Source organism: Staurois parvus, unplaced genomic scaffold, assembly GCF_062004578.1.
Source record: "Staurois parvus isolate SC_StPar_1 unplaced genomic scaffold, SC_StPar_1.0 ptg001134l, whole genome shotgun sequence".
Taxonomy (NCBI): domain Eukaryota; kingdom Metazoa; phylum Chordata; class Amphibia; order Anura; family Ranidae; genus Staurois; species Staurois parvus.
Genome location: NW_028318930.1, coordinates 2,762,279 through 2,784,160, shown reverse-complemented (window position 1 = coordinate 2,784,160; position 21,882 = coordinate 2,762,279). Strand labels below are relative to the sequence as shown.

Genomic DNA, 21,882 nt, shown 5'->3' with positions numbered 1-21,882 from the left:
TTATATGCATATGTATTTTAGCGTTGCATATTTCCACATTTGTATATAGTACGGTGAGTTCATCAAGCTGCCCGGTTTGCTATAACAAAAATAATTATATGAAAAAAGCAATGCAGCTGTCTGAGATAACCAGATCCCGGCTATTGGCCAGATAGTCTATTCAAAAACGTACCCCTATTCCATTGCTAAGGTTTACTACTTTGCTCAAAGTCCAGGTCATAGACTACGATTAGAATACTTTAATCACAATCCATACGAGTAGCACAACTTATACTCTTCCCTAAAAAATATGTGCAATTTACGTGTTAAACAGCTTCATGCTTTTAGCTGCATTGTAAATGGAAACATGTACATGCACCCTTTGGTAAGAACATTTTCTAGGTAAAGTATGTTAACTGATGCAAGTCCTTTTTTTAAACATATGACAACTGATGCAAAAAATTGGTTAATGCACTTAATTGTGTAGCCTAAACATTTCTCTCAATACAGGTTCCTTTAAGTACAAACATGCATAAAAACTGGTTAAAAAAAAAAAAAAAAAAAACATTTTGAGGAATGTATTATGACCGCAGTGGGTCAGAATCTGGAGCAGCTGTGCATGACAACCAATAAGCTTCTAGCTTTCATTTGTAAAGCCTAACTGAATAAGCGGACATTGGAAGCTGATCGGTTACTATGCGCAACTGCTCCAGAATCTGTTCGCTTAATTTTAGTAAATTCCCCCCACAATATTGGTGTGTTCCTTTAACATTCTGAAGAGAACTACTTAATACAGAAAGATCTACTGTTATAAGAAAAAAAAGGGGACTATCATTACTGACATCCTTCTAAACATGTTAGCTGACTGGCCACAGCAGACTTTAAGGCTTTAGTACTTTCTCATACACTGACCTGGGACACGCATGATCAGGAAAGTTAGCGTAAACTTATATGCATGTTTGCTTCAGGTCAGCAAGAAAGCCAATCAACTAGATATGTATTTCAGGACAGGTCAGCAATTGCTGCCTCCATGTTTTTCTAATGAGAGGGTTACAAGTACTTTGAGCATAAAGAAGCCCAAGACCGGGTTCACACTAATGCAGTGCAGGACACGTGTAATTTGCACAGGAATTGCACCCTGCTCCTGTGCGAATTACATGCAATGTCTGTGCAAAAAGGTGCAGAATCCTTTTCGAACCCACGCCCGAATTGCATTGCATGGGTGTTCTCACCAATGTGATGTGATTTCTGGAAATGAAATCGCACTACATTTTGCAATCTGTTTCGGGGTGTCATTAATTTAACACTGACATCCACACCAGATCGCATGAACACCATGTGATTGCAATGCGGTATGGGAAACGCACAGGATTCACAGCGTTTCCCCACACCTTATCAGTGTGCACCCGGTCTTAACGTGCACCTAGTTATTCAGAGACCAAATCCATCTGTAATTGATAGCTTGTAACAAAAGTGTGTGCATAATAAACATTACAAAATATGTATGTCTTTTGAATGACTAAAACAAGTTCGAGCATCTCTTGCACAGAATTGTTTTCAGTTTGTTGATAATCTATTTCAAAGCAGTGAAAATGGTTGGGTCTCCTTGCTGTTAGACTAGAGCAGAGGTACTCAACCCCTGGGCCCCAGACCAGCAACGGTATTTGGCCCAGTAGTAACCGGGCTGCACAGCAGGAGGTGAGCAGCAGCCGTGATGCAGATCCAGACTGCAGCTGTGCAACTTACCAGCCTGTGTGTCCTCTCCTGGGTTTCCTGCCTGGCTGCCAATGTCATCCTATCAGCAGGGCAGGTGGCAGAATGAGTTGCAGATCTGGACAGAGAGGAGTCTTTTCACATTATTAAGCGGGTAGTCACCCACTTGTTAATATGATATGTTGGGCAGCTCCTGCTCTCCATCCAGATCTGCAGCTCCTCCCACCCCGTCCTGCTGATAGAATGACATTGAAGGCCAGGTGGATACCAATGAGAGGACACACAGGTTGATAAATGACTCTGCCTTGCCAAAGGTAGGACTGTGCAGGGGAGACTGAAAGGGGGACAGTGATGTAAGAGGAAATGGGGTGCCATGACTGCAAGGGGCACTGTAATGGGGGAGCTCTGATAGCGAAGGTCACTGTGATATAATGAAAACTGGACTGTAAAGAGGAACCCATGTAAAGGGGGGGGGGGGGGCTGTAATGTGAAGGTGGACTCACAGAGGTGGCTGGGGAACAAGCACGCATAAGTGCTCCCAGAACAAGCAGCTTGCTCTGAGGGTACTCAGTAGGGGAAGGGTCCAGGAGCGCTGGCGGGGGACCCGAGATGAGGAAGATCAGGGCTGTTCTGTGCAAAACTATTACACAGAGCAGGTAAATATGACATGATTGTTATTTTAAAAAAAAATCTAAACCTTTACAAAACACTTTAAACTGTATGCAGCTGCTGTTCTTAGGTGTGTGTTGAAACAGTGCTAGAAAAAGTCGATAAACAACCTTTTCCCCAACCGGATTACGTTTTTCCTACAGAATCAGTGTGACTGTAAAACCGGTCTATTAATACAACAAAAAAAGTAAGCATTAAAAGTGAGAACTGTATAGTGGTTCTTAGTAAATAAAATTACTGTCATCTGTTAATTACTTGCCGTCGGCCTGCTGTTTATAAACGGCAGGACCGTGGCACTCCAGGGGCGGGTTGCCGTTCATAAACGGCACCCGCCATTTCCAGCTGTGCGTGCTCCCTGGGAGTGCGCAGCACCGCGATCCAGTGCCCGCTGTGTCCTTCGGTCACAGTGAAACACCGAACGTCGGACGGGACCTCTGTACGAGGTCCCGATCATGTGATCGCTGATTGGCCAATCAGCGATCACATGCAAAGTAGTAAGCAAGATGTCACTTGCGACATCATTGCTTACTACATGTGAAATCTGTGAATGATCACCGAGGTCACATAGTACAGGGCTATTCACAACAGCCTTGTACCATGTGACAAGCTGTGACCAATCACAACTCACTCAGTATTTCTCAATGGCTGCAAGAATGCAGACAGAGAGAAGGAGAAATGATTGTTTTTACATCCTATATGGGTGTAAAAGCAATCACTGTAAAAAAAAAAAAAAAAAAAAAAATCTTCATCACCCCCAACAAGTAGTACAGTGTCACCATGGTGACACTGTACTGCTAGGGCGACAGTATGTAAACAAAAAAAACAAATAAAATTAAAATGTAAAAACAAAAGTTTAAAAATTATAATTTTTGGTTATAAACTATAAACTAATTTGGCTTTTTTTTTTACTAAAAAGATAATAGAATACATTTCAGCCAAGATTTATGATAAAAGATTATTTATTTGCAAAATGTTATAAGAAAAACACTTTTTTTCCACATTTTTGGACACTTTAATTTACATAGCAAAAAAATAAAAATCCCAGCAGTGCATAAATACCACCAAAATAAAGCTTTATCTGTCTAAAAAAAAAAATGGTAAAAAATTCATATGGGTACAGTGTTGCATGACCGCGCAATTGTCATTCAAAGTGTGATAGCACTGAAAGCTGAAAATTGGCCTGGACAGGAAGGGGGTGAAAGTGTCCGGACAGGAAGTGGTTAAGACAGTGTATGGACAAGCACACTTTCTCAGCCTGGGTTCCTTATGGAGGTTACTAGGGGTTCCTTGAGCAGTGAGCAATGGTGAATTGATATTTTTCCTAAAATAACTGTCAATGCAGAGATGCATTTCTACAGTAATCAGTAAATGTTAGGGGATAACAATTCTTACTGCCTGCGTTTATATTTGGTTATCAATTTAATTTTAAGATTAGTAAAAACCAAGTTGTCCTGAGTGGGAGAGTGTAACAATTATCCGCCCAGCTTGTCAAATATGCTAGTTATGCCAAATTTAATCTGATTCATAATGCATTCTACAATTTAGTGATCACACTATTGTAAACGGTAGGTATAATTATTCTTAGCAGGGTTTCCTGAAACCTGAAAAATATTTCAAGGGTTATTCGGTGGTAAAAAAGGTTGAGAACAGCTGATCTATGGGTATGACATTAGTAGACACTCCTGACCAACCAGTCTCAAGGCGGAAAAGTCAAATTGCTGGGTTAAAATTTCCCAGTTAATCATTACTGTTGTGTTGGGATAAAGCCTGTGCCCTATAGTGTCTATAAGCTGAAAACTTACTTAAGAGCTCATTCACATGGGTGCCGAGACACCTATACGATGAACTGGTTAATTGTTTATGTGGAGCCACCTGGTACTTTGTGCAGGCAGCCTATTTAAGTCTATGGGGATACAGCAGCTGCATAAACATAGCCACTGATCTTAATTTGACAAGTGTGTAAGGAGAGGCCATGTAAGCAGAAAATGTGAGTGTTTGGGGTTTAGTGCAGTTTTAGCTTAGGGTGGGGGTTGATTTAGTGATAGTGAATATAAAGATAAATCTATACTTTACATATACAAATTTAGGAAAAAATCATCTGAAATGTGGCTATCCATTATATGCCATGGATATATGCCAAGATTGATAAACACGCTTTAAAATGATCTGGATATTCATCAGCCAATATGCAGTCTAATTACGGAGTACAGTAGTATTCAAATATAAAATGTTCTTACCAGAAGGGGAAGTAGGGCTTTCTGATGATGAACTACTCTGTTGATGTGCAGCCTCAACAGCAGACGGTGACGTATGGCTTTCTCCAACATCTGTATTAGGAGGTGCATTCTCATCATGGCCCATCTCTGAACTTGCTTCAGCAGCCTGGGATTCTGTCGGATTTGTACTTGCTGAAGCTGTTGTCTCTGGCTGTGACTCTCCTTTATTATAAAAAGGAATCTAAATTAATCTCTTAATCCCTTATGTTTCCAATTGCCTAAGCACTGTTTAAACTGTCCAAATAAAAAACACAAATACGTGGCACCTTCCCTTCCACCACCTCCAAATACCACAAAAATAGATCCTTGCATCCCTTGATTACCTACAACCACAAATCTCCTCAACCACTGGATGAGGGTGTGCATATAGAAAATAGATAAACTGCAGCACTAACAGAGGAAAGAAAAAAAAAAAAAAAAAGCTACATACCAGTGATGGTGTTGCAGAAAATAGTGGCAGCACTGCCTAAATAGAACAATATCCTCTTTAAAAGGCTTCATACTGCATTATTTCATCACTTAAAACAGTCACTCTCGCTCTCGTTTTTATACCATAACAGAAAAACAGTGTTTTGGGGGGAACCCACTCATGCAGATTACCCCTGGTGGAAGCAAACCCATTAAAAGCTAAACTATGGGTATGTTTATTATTACATAGTTGCATTGGACCAATGTGAGTATACATATTTCATAGCTGTAGGACCACTGTGGAAGCAAAGAGCCACTGAAGTAAATTGCTGCTAGTACAGTGACCATACCGCTCTTCAGTCACAGCGATGTGACTAGACCCTCAGTCCCCCTGTCAAGGACTCCTTAACATCCAGATAAGCTAGTATCTGTAATTGAAGATCCTTCTTTGACAATTTTGGAGGATCCTCCTAACAGAGTCAGATTTCTGAGCCACCAAACCAGGGATATCCAACACAACAAACACTTTACTCCTGCGCTAGGAAAGGACTCAGTAGACCCAATAAGAATGTTCTGGAATTTTCTGGAATATGCACTGCTTGCTGCCTTCAACAGACCGGGGTGGTGCGAATACACTGGATACAAATGGAGAAACAGAAAAAGGGCGCACCGACCTAGTGCATTACCGTTTAAATTAATTTATTAAAGAAACAAAAATAGCTATCATACTCACAATGGACAAAATAACACAGGCATGTCAAACTGAACAAGGTGTATGATCCAAACAACATCTGAGTCCATACGATGGAACCCTGGATGACCAACTGACTAACGCGTTTCGAGACACAACCTCTTCCTCAGATTACATGCAAACATATCATATTTATTATGTTCTTATAATACAGTTCTCTCATTCATCATTTAACTATAATACAGTTTTTAACCATCATTTAATTAATTATATATATACTATTTTTTTTTTTTTTGTCTATTTTGATGCTAACGGGTCATGTGATGTCAGGCTCCACCTTCAGGTGGTTCTGATACAGCCCCTTTGTTACCATTTAGTAACTTATATAAAGAGAAGTGCAGGCTCCTGTAGTGCTGGCTCTGAGGAAGAGGTTTTGTCCTCGAAACGCGTTAGTCAATTGGTCATCTAGGGTTCCATCGTATGGACTCAGATGTTGATTGGATCATACACCTTGTTCAGTTTGACATGCCTGTGTTATTATGTCCATTGTGAGTATGATACCTATTTTTGTTTCTTTAATAAATTATTTTAAACGATAATGCACTAGGTCGGTGCGCCCTTTTTCTGTTTCTCCATTGGTAACCAAACCAGGGATAGCCTGGTGCATGGCTCCAAACAAAATCGGTCCTGCCAGGGACTTTTGTGACCTGTCCCACAATGACAGAATGTTGGATATAAAGAAAATAGAGGGTGCACCGACCTAGTGCATTATCGTAAAAAACATTTATTGGAATGATAAAAAAATAGGTATCGTGCTCACAATTGACATAAATGTCAAAAGAACAGCACTGTCTAATCAACACTACATGTCAATCTGCAATGGGAACCCTGGACTTTCAACAAACTAACACATTTCGAGGGCCTATCTTCTTCCTCAGGGTTCCTATTGCGGATTGACATGTAGTGTGGATTGGACAGTGCTGTTCTTTGTGATGTGCCTTTGACATGTATGTCAGTTGTGAGTACGATACCTATTTTTTATTATGCCAATAAATGTTTTTTACAATAATAATCTAGGCTGGTGCACCCTCTGTTTTCTTTATATCCAGTGCATTTGGACTACCCCGGTCCATTGAGGGCAGCAAGGAGTGCATATTCCAGGACATCAGAGATGTAACCACAGCCCTAGCTAAGTCCATCCCCAAGCGCAGGAGTATTTCAGTTTGCTGTTTTTGTTGGTTGTAGAGGTCTGAAATTGAAATGGGCAAATGGAGCTGCCTCAAGGAGGCTACCATCAGGCCCACACTCATTCAAAAACAGTCAGATTTGAGCTCTCCAGTCCAGGAATCTGAAGTTTCCCTTGTGAAGAAACAGTGATGTACATCCAGGAAAAGGCCTAGATATGCCAAATTAGTTACCGTAGTTCCAGTGATGATTTCTGGAGGTTTAGGATCCACCCTACCCACTCTTGATGACAAAGCCTGTGTCAACTGTCCCCAGAAAAGGAGGTCAAAGTATCCCACAACGAGGATGCCATGAGAGCACAACAAGATCAAATGACAGAATGGGCCAGAACCTCGGTGAACATCCTTGCTAACTAAAGAGCAGGGCCACAAACTGGTAGGGGCCCCACAGCAAAACATAGGGAAGAAGGTATTGAAAAAATTGTGGCATGTAGGTACGGGTCCTTGATGTCCACAGAAGCCAGAAAGTCTCTCTGGTAAAGGGAGGCAATGACAGACCAGGTGCATTCAATGTGGAATTTCTAGATTCGAATGAAGACATTCAGAGCTTTGAGATCCACATATTATATTGTTTTGCATATGATGTCTTTTTTATTTTTAAAATGTAAACATATCTGCTTTAAGTCCAGTAAATATATTTTGAATTTCAATATTTTCAGCTTTAGGCTTTTCTTTATGATTTTCAGTTTCTCCAAATCTTCCATTGTAAAAAAGCCTGTTTGTAGAGGTTTCCATGCATCAAATATTTAAAATACAAAAATTGCATACATGGAGGAAAAAAAAAAAAAAAAAAAAAAGAAGGACATATGCACCCCAATTTTTCCTGTTGTTTCTGTCTCTTATATTTTGCTTTGTACAAAATCTTTGAAAATAAAGAATTAAAGAAAAAAAAAAAAAAGAAGAAGAACACAATAGACATACAGATGAGATACAAAAGAATGCACCTCTGTTTGGAGTCCTTCCTCTTCTCCTGCTGCTTTGAGCAACCTCACTTGCTTCTTCAAACCATCTTGAAAGCATATCAGACATTCTTTGCATGAGTGACGCATTCGTAGCATTGTCACCTAGAAAATAAGTGACATTTACTTTCACAAAATAAAATGGTCATTAAATTTTAGTGAATTTCTATCCTTAATACTTTTGTTAGGGGTAAGGGTCAACACAAGCTGCCTTGCCGTACCCTTAAGAACCTAACGCCTCTGGGAGGAGAGGGAGGAGAAGGAGGAGGGGGGGGGGGGATGGGAACGGCTCCGTCTGACTTTAACTTGTATAAATGTGGCGCAACAAAAACAGGTTTCCAAGGAATGTATGATCACAAGTGTATGGTTTACTGCCACCAGAAAATATGGGAATTGATGACCTATAAAACCAAGATTGGATTTCTGTAAATTATTTTTTTTTTCAAATTGTCAGACAGGCTCAAGCATCTGCATTATCTTACATAGGGGCTATCTGACCCCTAGTCATATCTCTAAATATTGTCCCTCTCAGAGCTCCAGATGTCCAACAGCCTTTGATACTTTCTATTTTATTTATGGTTGACTTGCACAGTGATTAAAGGCTACTGGATCCAAGTGATTAACTTGCCACATGACCAGATGGGCTTGCCCCTGACATTAAACCCTAAAACACTGTATTCTTGGTTTATTCCCAGATCCAAACACTGATAAGTACCTGACCACATGTTCAAAGGAAGCCCTTTTTAGCACCAGGAAAATGATAGCCCGAAAGTGGATACAGGCCCTCCCTCCAACATTCCAGTCATGGGCTATGGAGATTAATACCACACTTCTATATGAGAAATATATATATACTCATAGGAGTTGTCCCACCAAGTACATTAAGATCTGAGACAGGTGGCTGGAGCACACAACCACCTGTGACTCAATCTATTACTTTGCTTATGTTATTGCTATTAGTTTAGTCTAAGATATTCTGGGGTGTGCATACTCTACCCCCCGTCCTCCCGATGGTCCACCCCCATAGTCTTGCAATGTCTGAGGCACTTTTTCATACTAGTGTAACACCACTGCCTGTTCATTTGTTATGCGTTTCCAAGTTGCACTAGGTTTACCATTTGTATGTACACAAGCTTTTAACTATTGAGATTGTAGAATGTATTTGGATCTCTGGGTTTTGTTCATCCCGCTTATGCATACCTTGTAGTCACTGCTTAGCTGTGCAAGGGTGATGTTCTATTGCCATTTTCTAAGATAATCAGATCATAAAACTGCAATCATAAAAATGTGTTTGTAGGTCTACTATTGTTAATATATTAAGATCCATGAGTAAGCTAAGAAAAAAAATTTGTGACATAATTCATAATAATTTAACAGTCCCATGCCACACAATGCTAGACACCTTACCAAACATGCTGCTCTAAACACTACAAACAACTCATTAAAGTGTATCTGAACCCAAAAGCAAAAATATAAAATATTGCAATTTACCAATCCTTAGAGCTGTTGGCTTTATTGGTTTTCATTTTGTTAGGCTTTTGTCCTTTGAACAGCTGCTGATTCTGTCAGTAACACTTCCTGTTTAACCACTTCAATACCGGACACTTTTACCCCCTTTCTGCCCAGGTCAATTTTCATGTTTCAGCGCTCTCACATTTTGAATGACAATTGCGTGGTCATGCAACACTGTACCCAAACTAAACTTTGATTATTTGGTTCACACAACTAGAGCTTTCTTTTGGTGGTATTTAAATCACCGCTGGGGTTTTTATTTTTTGCTAAACAAAAAAAAGACCAAAAATTTTGAAAACAAAAACACGTTTCTTTATTTCTGTTATAAAAGTTTGCAAATAAATAATCATTCTTCATAAACTTAGGCCGAGATGTATTCTGCTACATTTCTTAGGTGTAAATAACCCAAATCAGTGTTTATCTGTAGGAAAGTTAGAGTTCACAAACTATGGTATAGATCTGAATATTGATCAATCCTGAAGTACTGACAGCCAATCTAATTTCTTGAGGCCCAAAAATGTCAGAACAGTACAGATATCCCCCAAATGACCCCTTTTTGCAAAGTAGACAGTCCAACATATTTCATAAGAGAACAAAGAACCAGCAAACACAAATGCTCCTGCGCTTGGGGATGGACTCGATGCAGGCTACAACCACATTAAGAATGTCCTGGAACATGCACACCTTGCTGCCCTCAAATGGACCGGGGAAATCCAAATATACTGAATGAGGAAATACAAAACAGAGGGCGCACAGGCTTAGTGCATTACCATAAAAAATGTTTAATAAAAAATAAAGTAGGTGTTGTACTCACAAACGACAATATAGTCAAGGCACATCATAAAGAACAGCTGGGTCAACACTGCGCTGAGTAACAGTCCACAATAGGGAGTTTAGACATCCAAAAGGCTGACGCGTTTCGAGGACTTGCCTCTTCCTCACAGCCCTCTAAGCTTCCTCTAAGTCTAAACTCCCTATTGTGGACTGTTACTCAGCGCGGTGTTGACCCATCTGTTCTTTTATGATGTGCCTTGACTATATTGTCGTTTGTGAGTACAACACCTACTTTATTTTTTATTAAACATTTTTTATGGTAATGCACTAGGCCTGTGCGCCCTCTGTTTTGTATTTCATAAGAGGCATGGTGAGTTTTTTGAAGTTGTAATTTTTTTCTCATAATATTTTTTAGAAAATGAAATTAAAAAAATTATTTTCACAATTTGCCTTTTTTTTTTACATACTGTCACCAATGCATGCAGTACAACGTCATCATGTAACTGGTGTGGCGGTGTTAAGAGACACTGACTGATGACAGGATGAAAAAAAAAAAAAATTTTTTTAAATTACACTATGACCAAAGTAGTATAATCTTACCATAGTAACATTGTACTACATTGGGGAAGTGATCAGTAGGTTTATTTTTTGTTTGTTTTTTTACACAGTTTGATTGCTTATAGCAAAGAATTTATTTGCTATAAGCAAGCATTTAACTGAATGAAATCAATTCATTCAGGTTTTTTTTGTTGTGATTAGCTGTGATTGGCCAAGGCTAATCACATGACAGATGGGCTGTGATTGGCCCAGCCTGTGCATGTGATCACTGTGACCATTCACAGCTAGACACACTTGTATACAATGGATGGCATGAAAGGAAGCCATCCATTGTATACAATAGTCATGTGACCCTGCTCTGATTGGTCACAGCAGGTCACATGGTACTGGCAATGGGACCGATACACAGATCGGTCATCGGCCGTGTCCGAGGTACACAGTCGGTGATAGATCTCGCCACAGCGTGGCCCTGCGGGCACGTGCAAGGCGTGATCCGGGAAGGACATCATATGATGCCCTACAGGAGGGACGAGAGGTTCACCCGGCCGTCATTTTACTATAGACAGGGTGGGACGTAGTTAAAGGGGGTTGCACTCAGTCCTCTACTATATCTATAGAGAAGTAAAGTAGCCACCCTTGGACTGCAGCATTGAGGGTAGTGTTAGGTTTACTAGTAAAATGAAATAAACTTTACATAAGCGACTAACAAATTAAAACTAAACTCCAGCTTACTTTTAAGCAGTTGCAGAAACAGTTTATTTTTTTTAATAAAAGCTGACCATTGTAAGCACCCCTGCCTGTTTTAAAATGGTTTGTTTCAACCCTCTAGCTAACACTTTTGCTGGACAGCTTGGTCTGTGAATAACAGATGACTTACAAATAATAAAAAATAACAGACTTACTAGCAGAATCAACAGGTGAAGATAAGGGAAAAATATTCAAAACATGAAAATTAATACAGCCAACTCATCTAAGGGTTTGTAAGCTGCAATACAACATTTTTTATTTTGAGTTCAGAAACGCTAAAGTTAAAGTTTTTCACAAAAACAAACCATTAAAATACAATTGCATTCTATAATAAAATGATATACCATCTCTTTCTCGTTCACTTTCAGGCCTTGATCTGGGCCCTGTATCTGACCAATCTCCTCGTAACCTAAGGCGTTTAAGTGGTGGTTGTCGAACCTTCATATAGAAAGAAAAAGTGAACTCAACATCTGTATTCACATTACTGCTGCAATAGTGCATAAAGGGACATTAGTGCCTGCAAAGTTATATGGGCTGCTTATTTTAAATTAATGGAAGGGGATAGATAGATTATATATATATATATATATATATATATATATATATATATATCTTTAGTGGATGTAAAAATTCTACACACCCCTGTTAAAATGTCAGGTTTCTGTGGGTACAAAAGAATTTCCAGGGCACTAGCTATACCATGGAACACAGGGAAGACAGTCATCATCGAGTGGAGAAAATATGGCGCAACAGTGACCAAGAACTGAATGTCTCTCCAAAATTGATGAAAAGATAAGAAAACTGGTCTGGGAGGCTGCCAAGAGGCCTACAGCAACATTAAAAGGAGCAGCAGGAATATCTGCAAGTACTAGCTGTGTGGTACATGTGACAACAATCTCCCGTATTCTTCATATGTCTGGGCTATGGGGTAGAGTGGCAAGATAGAAACCTTTTCTTACGAAGAAAAACATCCAAGCCCGGAAACATTTTGAAAAAACCCATCTGAAGTCTCCCAAAATATGTTATGATGAAACCGAGGTTGAACTTTTTGGCCATAATTTCAAAAGATATGTTTAGCACAAAAACAACACTGCACATCACTAAAAGAACACCATACCCACAGTGAAGCATGGTGGTGGCAGTATCATGCTTTGGGGCTGTTTTTCTTCAGGTGGAACTGGGGCCTTAGTCAAGGTAGAGGGAATTATGAACAGTTCCAAATACCAGTCATTATTGGCACAAAACCTTCAGGCTTCTTCTAAAAAGCTGAACATGAAGAGGAACTTCATCTTTTAGCATGACAACGACCCAAAGCATACATCCAAATCAACAAAGAAATGGCTTCACCAGAAGATGATTATAGTTTTAGAATGGCCCAGCCAGAGCCCAGACCTGAATCAGATGGAAAATCTGTAGGGTGATCTGAAAAGGGCTGTGCACAGGAGATGCCCTCACAATCTGACAGATTTGGAGTGTTTTTGCCAGGAAGAATGGGCAAATGTCAATATGTGCCATGCTGATAGACTCATACCCAAAAAAACTGAGTGCTATAATAAAATCAAAAGGTGCTTCAACAAAGTATTAGTTTAAGGGTGTGCACACTTATGCAACCATAATATTTTATTTTTACTTCCCTCCACCTAAAAGATTTCAGTTTGCTGTTCAACTGAGTTATACAGTTTATAGGTCACATTAAAAGGTGAAAAAACTTCTGAAATGATTCATCTTTGTTTCATTTGTTTACATCACATGAACCTGACATTTTAACAGGGGTGTGTAGACTTTCTATAACCGCTGTGTGTGTATATATATATATTGTATGTAAATAAAAAGCAATGATGTGGGTCAAGTGCACAACGGTAATCACAGTGCATATAGAAAAAAAAGAGGAAGTGGATTGCTGCAGACAAAAACTTTAATATAGAAAAATCACCACACAAAAGAGTTCTGAAAAAAATGGACAAAACCATATACAATAGTGTTCAGCAAACAGTTTCAAGCTATTAATATAACGCCCTTCTTCACATCAGAACACATACTGAAGTAAGAAATACCACAATAATCAGTTTATACAAAAAAATCATAATTGGAATCAATCATATAAATGTATAAATACAGTTGCAAGAAAAAGTATGTGAACCCCTTGGGATTACGTGGAGTTTTGCATGAATTGGGCATAAAATGTGCTCTGAACGTCATCTAAGTCACAATAGAAGAACACAGTCTGCTGAACATAATACTACACAAACATTAGATGTTGCCATGGTTTAATTGCACATAACATGTAAACATTCACAGTGCAGGGAGGAAAAAGTATGTGAACCTTTGGACTTAATAACTGGTTGACCCTCCTTTGGCAGCAATAACCTCAACCAAACGTTTCCTGTAGTTGCAGATCAGACCTGCACAACGATCTGGAGTAATTTTGGACCACTCCTCTTCACAAAACTGTTTCAGTGTAGCAATATTCTTGGGATGTCTGGTGTGAATCATTCTCTTAAGGTCATGCCAAAGCATTTCAATCGGGTTGAGGTCAGGACTCTGACTGGGCCACTCCAGAAGGCGTATTCTGTGCTGTTGCAGCCATTGTTTTGTTGAATTACTTGTATGCTTTGGGTCATTGTCCGGTTGCATCACCCATCCTCTGCGGAGCTTCAGTTGGCGGACAGATGGTCGTACGTTTTCCTGCAAAATGTCTTGATAAACTCTGGAATTCATTTTCCCATCAATGACAACAATCCGTCCAGGCCCTGAGGCAGCGAAGCAGCCCCAAACCATGATGCTCCCTCCGCCATGTTTCACAGTGGGGATGAGGTTTTGATGTTGGTGTGCTGTGCCTTTTTTTCTCCACACATAGTGTTGTGTGTTCTTCCCAAACAACTAAATCTTGGTTTCATCTGTCCACAGTATATTTTGCCAGTAGTGCTGTGGAACATCCAGGTGCTCTTTTGCAAACTTCAAACGTGCTGCAATATTCTTTTTGGACAGCAATGGCTTCCTCCGTGGTGTCCTCCCATGTACTCCATTCTTGTTTAATATTTTCCTTATTGTAGATGTGTCATCAAAAATGTTAGCATGTGCCAGAGATTTCTGTAGGTCTTTAGCGGACACTCTGGGATTCTTCTTTACCTCATGCAGCATTCTGCGCTGTGCTCTTGCAGTCATTTTTATAGGACGACCACGCCTAGGGAGAGTAGCAACAGTGCTAAACTTTCTCCATTTGTAGACAGTCTGTCTTACCGTGGACACATGAACATCAAGGCTTTTGGAGATACTTTTGTAACCCTTTCCAGCTTCATGCAAGTCAACAATTCTTGATCGTAGGTCTTCTGAGAGCTCTTTTCTGCGAGGCATGGTTCACATCAGACAGTGCTTCTTGAACCCAGTAAACCCAAAACAGGTGTGTGTTTTTTAAGGGCAGGACAGCTGTCAGCAACACATCCAATATCATCACACTGATTGGAGTCAAGGTTGGCTCACTCCTGGCTCCAATTAGCTCTGGGAGAAGTCATTAAGCTAGGGCCTCACATACTTTTTCCTCCCTGCACTGTGAATGTTTACATGTTATGTGCAATTAAACCATGGCAACATCTAATGTTTGTGTAGTATTATGTTCAGCAGACTGTGTTCTTCTATTGTTGTGACTTGGATGACGTTCAGAGCACATTTTATGCCCAATTCATGCAAAACTCCACATAATCCCAAGGGGTTCACATACTTTTTCTTGCAACTGTATAGATTTACGTTTTTTTTCTTTTTCCTTTTTTTAAATTAAAATGTAGTTTTTATAAAACGGATACTTAATGTTTGCATTCCACATCTTTGATATGGTGACTTTTCTTCTTAACAGAATTTTCACTCTGAATACAAATCAAGTAAATGTGGTTGTTTCAATTTGTGGTTATTTAGGAGACCGATCCCAAGTATGAGGTTTGTATAAATTGATTATTGTGGTATTTTTTACTGCAATATGTGTTCTGATCTGAAGAAGGGTGTTATCTTAATAGCCCAAAACTGTTTGTTGAACACTATTGTATATGGCTTTGTCAATTTTTCATTACTTTTTTGTATGGTGATTTTTCTATATTAAAAGTTCTTTCATGTGCAGCAATCTATCTCTCTCATGTATAATTTATTTTACTTATTTACTTTCCTTTAAGAATCAACATTTTCAATTTGACACTATACTACAAAATATTCCCACAAGAATTGTTAATTTGCACACACAAAAAAAAGTATTTTTCCTAACAAATTCATTCAAGACCATGTTGCAAAAATGAATACACCCCAATGAAGGCTTTAGGAGCAAAGCTAAAATTTTAGACAACAAAATCCTAATTAACGAAAATTCAACTACAGATGAGTCTAATTATTAAACAGGTGTCCAGCAGACAGTCGATTATAAAAGAGCGTAACTTAAAGAAATCCCTTTCCCATTTCATGCTGTCAGCAATGGGCCTGAGAAAGAAAATAATTTCTTTATACAAGAAAGGTGAAGGCTACAAGATCAGCAAAGCTTTACTTATCAGGTCACAATACTTATCAGTCAGATGGAACTGCAACCATCTCACATAGACGTCCACAGAAGTCAACACCTCGACAAGAGCATTTTCTGATGAGAAGGGCAGGAAAAAAGAAAAAAAATTCACCATGCAAGTTCACTGCAGTTAGCCAAGTAGAAAGCCAAACTGGGGTGATTGTTTCCCATGACACAATATGGCATACACTGCAGAGGAATGGCATGCATGGGTGTCATCCACGAAGGAAGCCTCTCCTAAAACCCATGTACAAAAAAGTCCGCCTAACATTTGCCAGGGCCCATGCTGAAAAAGAAAAAAAAAGGACTACTGGGACTCTGTACTCTGGAGTGATGAGACCAAGATAAATGATTTTGGAACTGATGGCTTAAAAACTGTTTGGCACTGCAAAGGTGAGGAGTACAAAGAAAAATGCATGGTGCATACAGTGAAACCTGGTGGTGGCCGGGTTCTTCTGTGGGGCTGCATGAGTGCTGCTGGTGTCAGGGAGCTGCATTTCATTGATGGGATCATGAATTCACAGATGTACTGCTCTATATTGAAAGGTAAAGATGTTACTATCACTCTGTGCCCTTGGTCGTTGTGCACTTCTGCAACACAACAATGATCCAATACACACATCTAAAGGCCATTGTTGCATTTCTGAAAATGAACAGGATGAAAGTGATTCAGTGCCCAAGTATGTCTCCTGATCTGAACCCAATCAAACACCTATGGGGAATTCTGAAGAGACAAGTTGAGCATCACTCTCCATCCAGCATCCAGGCTCTAAAAGAGGTCGTTCTTGAGGAATGAAAAAAGATAGACAATGCAATATGTCACCAACTTGTTCATTCCATGCCTAGAAGACTTGGTGCTGTCCTTACAAATCATGGCGGTCATGCAAAATGCTAGATGTAGATGCTTTTGTTGTGGGGTGTATTCATTTTTGCATCAACTAATTTGAGTAAAACTGAAGATTTTGTAATGCAAGTTATATTATTAAGCTTACTTTCATGTAATGATCTCTCTCTCTCCCTCCCTCCATGAGTCAGGCCTAGAGGAGAAACCCAGCAAAGGCCGTTTACTGGAATCAATTCAGTGAGAGACAGTGCTGACTTGACTCACTATGATCTGCAGACCAAATACTGCTGCTAAGTGCTTCTTCAAAGTATTTTTCTCTGTCTGCCTTTTTGATGCATGCATGAGTAGAAACACAGAGTGCCTTGAAAAAGTATTCATACCTCTTGAAATTTTCCATATTTGGTCATGTTACAACCAAAAATGTAAATGTATTTTATTGGGATATTATGCGATAGACCAACACAAAGTGGCACACAATTGTGAAGTGGAAAGAAAATAAGTGGTTTTCACATTTAGAAAAAAAAAAAAAAAAAAATATCTTAAAAGTGTGGCATGCTTTTGTATTCAGCCGCCTTTACTCTGATACCCCTAACTAAATCTAGTGGAACCAATTGCCTTTAGAAGTCACGTAATTAGTAAATAGAGCCCACCTGTGCGTAATTTAATCTCAGTATAAATATAGCTGTTCCTAGAAGCCCTCAGAGGTTTGTTAGAGAACATTAGTGAAAAGACAGCATCATTAAGGCCATCACGCACCAGACAAGTCAGGGCTAAAATTGTGGATACGTTTAAAGCAGGGTTAGGTTATAAAAAAATATCCCAAGCTTTGTACATCTCATGGAGCACTCTTCAATCCATCATCCAAAAATGGAAAGAGTATGGCACAACTGAAAACCTACCAAGACACGGCTGTTCACCTAAACTGACAGGCTTGGCAAGGAGAGCATTAATTAGAGAAGCAACCAAGAGTCCCATGGTAAACTCTAGAGGAGCTGCAGAGATCCATAGCTCAGGTGGAAGAATCTGTCCGCAGGACAACTATTAGTAGTGCACTCCACAAATCTGGCCTTTATGGAAGAGAGGCAAGAAGAAAGCCATTGTTGAAAGAAAGCCATAAGAAGTCCCGTTTGCAGTTTGCGAGAAGCCATGTGGGGGACACAGCAAACATGTGGAAGAAGGTGCTCTGGTCAGATGAGACCAAAACTGAACTTTTTGGCCTAAAAGCAAAATGCTATGTGTGGTGGAAAACGAACACTGCACATAACCCTGAACACACCATCCCCACCATGAAACATGGTGGTGGCAGTATCATGTTGTGGGGATGCTTTTCTTCAGCAGGGACAGGGAAGCTTGTCAGAGATGATCAGAAGATGGATGGAGCCAAATACAGGGCAATCTTAGAAGAAAACCTGTTAGTTTGCAAAAGGACTTGAGACTGGGGCAGGGGTTCTCTTTCCAGCAGGACAACGACCCTAAACATACAGCCAGATGTACAATGGAATGTTTAGACTAAAGCATATTCATGTGCTAGAATGGCCCGATCAAAGTCCAGACCTAAATCCAATTGAGAATCTGTGGCAAGACTTGAAAATTGCTGTTCACAGACACTCCCCCATCCAATCTGACAGAGGTTGAGCTAATTTTGCAAAGAAGAATCGGCAAACATGTCACTCTCTAAATGTGCAAAGCTGGTAGAGACACCCAAAAAAACTTGCAGCTGTAATTGCAGCGAAAGGTGGTTCTACAAAAGTATTGACTCAGGGGGGCTGAAGACAAACGCATGCCACGCTTTTCAGATATTTATTTGTCCCTTCTCCATCTACACCTCCTCCCTTGGTCACTTGATAAACTCCCATGGCTTTAAGTACCAACTCTATGCTGATGACACACATATCTCTCTACTCCTCACCTCGCCCATTCAGTCTCCTCTTGCATTACTAACCTACTAAGTGACATATCAGCATGGATGTCACTCCACTTCCTTAAACTAAATCTTTCCAAAATGGTGTTCATACAATTCCCTCCAGCCCGTGCCCCCTCCCCTGACTTCTCCATCAAGATCAATAATACAACCATCAGTCCCTCCCCTCATGCCAGGGTACTATGTGTAACCCTAGACTCCCATCTGTCCTTTCAGCCCCAAATCCAATCACTGTCCAAATCTTGTAGACTTCACCTCTGCAACATCTCCAAGATACGCCCGTTCTTAACCTTAACTAAGCAACTTATTCACTCCCTTGTTATCGCTCACTTTGACTATTGTAACTCCCTCCTCATTGGCCTACCTAATCGCAGGCTATCCCCTCTTCAGTCTATCATGAATGCTGCTGCCAGACTCATCCACCTTACTAACCATTCCATATCTGCCATCCCTCCACTGGCTTCCCATTCCCAGAGGGATGAAGTCATGTGGGCGTGATGTAACGTGTAAGGGGCGTGGCTCTGGGCAGACGTGAATAGTGAGCTCAGCTGATAGGAAGTTCAGCCTGCATCTGATAATTTTACACGCCTTTGGCATTTTATTCATTTGCTACATGTGAGTGTACTACTGCTTCTTAAATAAAATAAATACTTATGCAAGTACATACTGCACCATGGGAGTGTCCTTTGTTCCCTTTTAAGAATAGAAATGTGTAACCTCCATTACCTTTTTAAAAGGGACCAATCCCTAGCTCTGGTTTGGCATTCTATTGAAAGTTCAAAGGTGTCTGATTACTATCACATGGTTGTGTATTGAAAAAGTGAAGAATCCTTCTGTCTACTTGATATTATTAAGCACATTTTCATGTGCTCTGAGGTGAGAGTTCTGTGAGCACTGAGGTGGCACTACTTGTGTAATATACACGGTTTCACTTGATGGTGTTTGGGATATCAGTACAAGAAGAAAAACACATGCATTGTTGAAGAACTTTATCACTAATGAAAATTGATTGATTTCACATATATGACATTTATTCAGTTATGTCCTCATCTTTTTATTTATAGTTACCTTATAGCAGCGCAACATCATTGCTGTATTGTCTCCCTTTATATTGTAAAGCGTTGAGCAAACTGTTGGTGCTATATAAATCCTGTATAATAATAATAAACTATTTTGAAAACCATTTATCATTTTCCTTCCACTTCATAATTTTGTGCCACTTTGTGTTGGTCCATCACATAAAATCCAAATAAAATATATTTACGTTTTTGATTGTAACGTGACAAAATGTGGAAAATTTCAAGGGGTATGAATACTTTTTCAAGGCACTGTAACAAAATGTATGGCGATAAACAGGAGGCAGCATAATACAAATTACACTTGTCCAGAGACACCGAAAAGGAAGGGGAAGGAATCTCATCCTAAGCCTTCTTAAGCACTTAACTGTCATACAGCTGCACAGGTAGTAGTTCAGCTGCCCTAGGTTAGCTCACATCCCCAAGTACTGCAAACAATTCCTATATTTAGTTACTACACTATACACACAATAAGGGCTAAATCACTCCAGCTGCTGCATTACAACACAATGGCTGGATTTGCAGTGTGGTCCAGCAGGATCACCACAGTGCAATACGCCAATCCAAGTGCATTGCACGTCTCACTTTTTTTAAACAAACTTTATTAAAATGTCATAAAAACATTTCATTAGGTTCAATTGGCCACTGCATGGAGCAAGGCAGTGGATTGCCTCACACTGTGCTGCGGTGAGAAAATCATAATGTATGCACCACACACCATCGCAACACAGTGGTGTGAACCAGGTAAACAAGACAAAGACAAGACATTTTGCCTTGGAATAGCCACCCAACACAGTTCCACTGCATCTGGTGTGAATATGTAAGGGTGTGACGCATATAACTGTTCAGTAAACATAATTGTTTTAAAAGAACCGCTGTCTGTGTGGCATCGTGTACCCTCTGAATCTGTGGGCCCAGCCCTCGGTTTTCCTTCAAATATACCCTTCTCTATAACGGAATGGGCGTGTAATATATTATTTGCTGTGGCTTGCTTTGCTATAGCTGATTTTGTTATTGTATATATACATATTTTTGTATTTTGATACTATTTATGTAAGGTTCATCTAGTCTGTTTACTACCCGGTTGCTAACCATCTCACCTGAAGCATGAGCACACGTGTTTGATGCTGCCTTTTTAGGCTAACTTGGGATCAGTCGTGTTCGTAAGAGTCCAGCCATCTTGGCTGAAATGCATTGACAGTCTTTGCTGTGCACATCACTGTTTAAATAAGAGTTGATGTTTTACTGAAATTTACCATGGTGCTGGCCATCTTCATACCCTGAAATATGCCAGTGACTGGCACAGTAACAAATCTTGCAAAGTTTATTCACAATAAAAACGTGAACCTGGAGCACAAGAAACATCAATATGACTGAGACACCGTACAGATGAAATACTACAGACTGCTCTCCAAGTTATTATCATTAGAAAAGGTTCTTACTTCTTCTTGCCTTTGATTAGCTGAAGAAAACTTGAGCTCCTTTGCTTGGTCATCTTTTGGATCAAACAAGTAAATGTAGTCTGATGAGTAGCTCACAAGAAGCTCTTGCCCATCCTCACTGTAGCACAAAGAGGTAACACGGCAGGATTTGTTTACAAGATGTGAGGGGACAAACCGTACACACATCCCTGTAGTTCCACGATTTGAATAATTGGCTGCCAGAAGAGAAAAAGGCACCTATCAATAAAACAATTTGGACAACAGTTTTTGCCATCATACTTTCCCATCCAGCTGGCCTTTACCACCCATGGTCAGCTTTCCAATAGTTAAGTACAGTATATCTAAACCCAAGAACAAAAATGTATTGTTTTAAAGCTTACCAGCCCTTTGTTGTGTTGGCTGCATTAGTTTTCTCTTAATTCTCAATACATTTTCTAAAAATACAGAACGATTCCTGTTGATCCTGTCAACAACCTTGTGTCCTAGTAACTTCCTATGCAATCAGCTGAAGTCTCAAATAAAGTTATCAGCT

The 21,882-nt window shown here is 39.8% G+C and overlaps 1 protein-coding gene across 7 annotated transcripts in view; it reads right to left on the bottom strand.

Annotated features, from left to right (window-relative positions):
- The window catches only part of DCAF6 (DDB1 and CUL4 associated factor 6), a 144,393-nt gene that overhangs the window by 70,920 nt on the left and 51,591 nt on the right, over positions 1-21,882 (bottom strand). For all 7 annotated transcript variants that reach the window (XM_089659190.1, XM_089659188.1, XM_089659192.1 and 4 more), the window contains 4 exons: positions 21,351-21,565; positions 11,875-11,968; positions 7,925-8,044; positions 4,599-4,799 (listed from right to left, as the gene is read on the bottom strand). In XM_089659190.1, the coding sequence (XP_089515316.1) occupies positions 4,599-4,799; positions 7,925-8,044; positions 11,875-11,968; positions 21,351-21,565 (630 nt within the window). The remainder of the gene's footprint in view (positions 1-4,598; positions 4,800-7,924; positions 8,045-11,874; positions 11,969-21,350; positions 21,566-21,882) is intronic.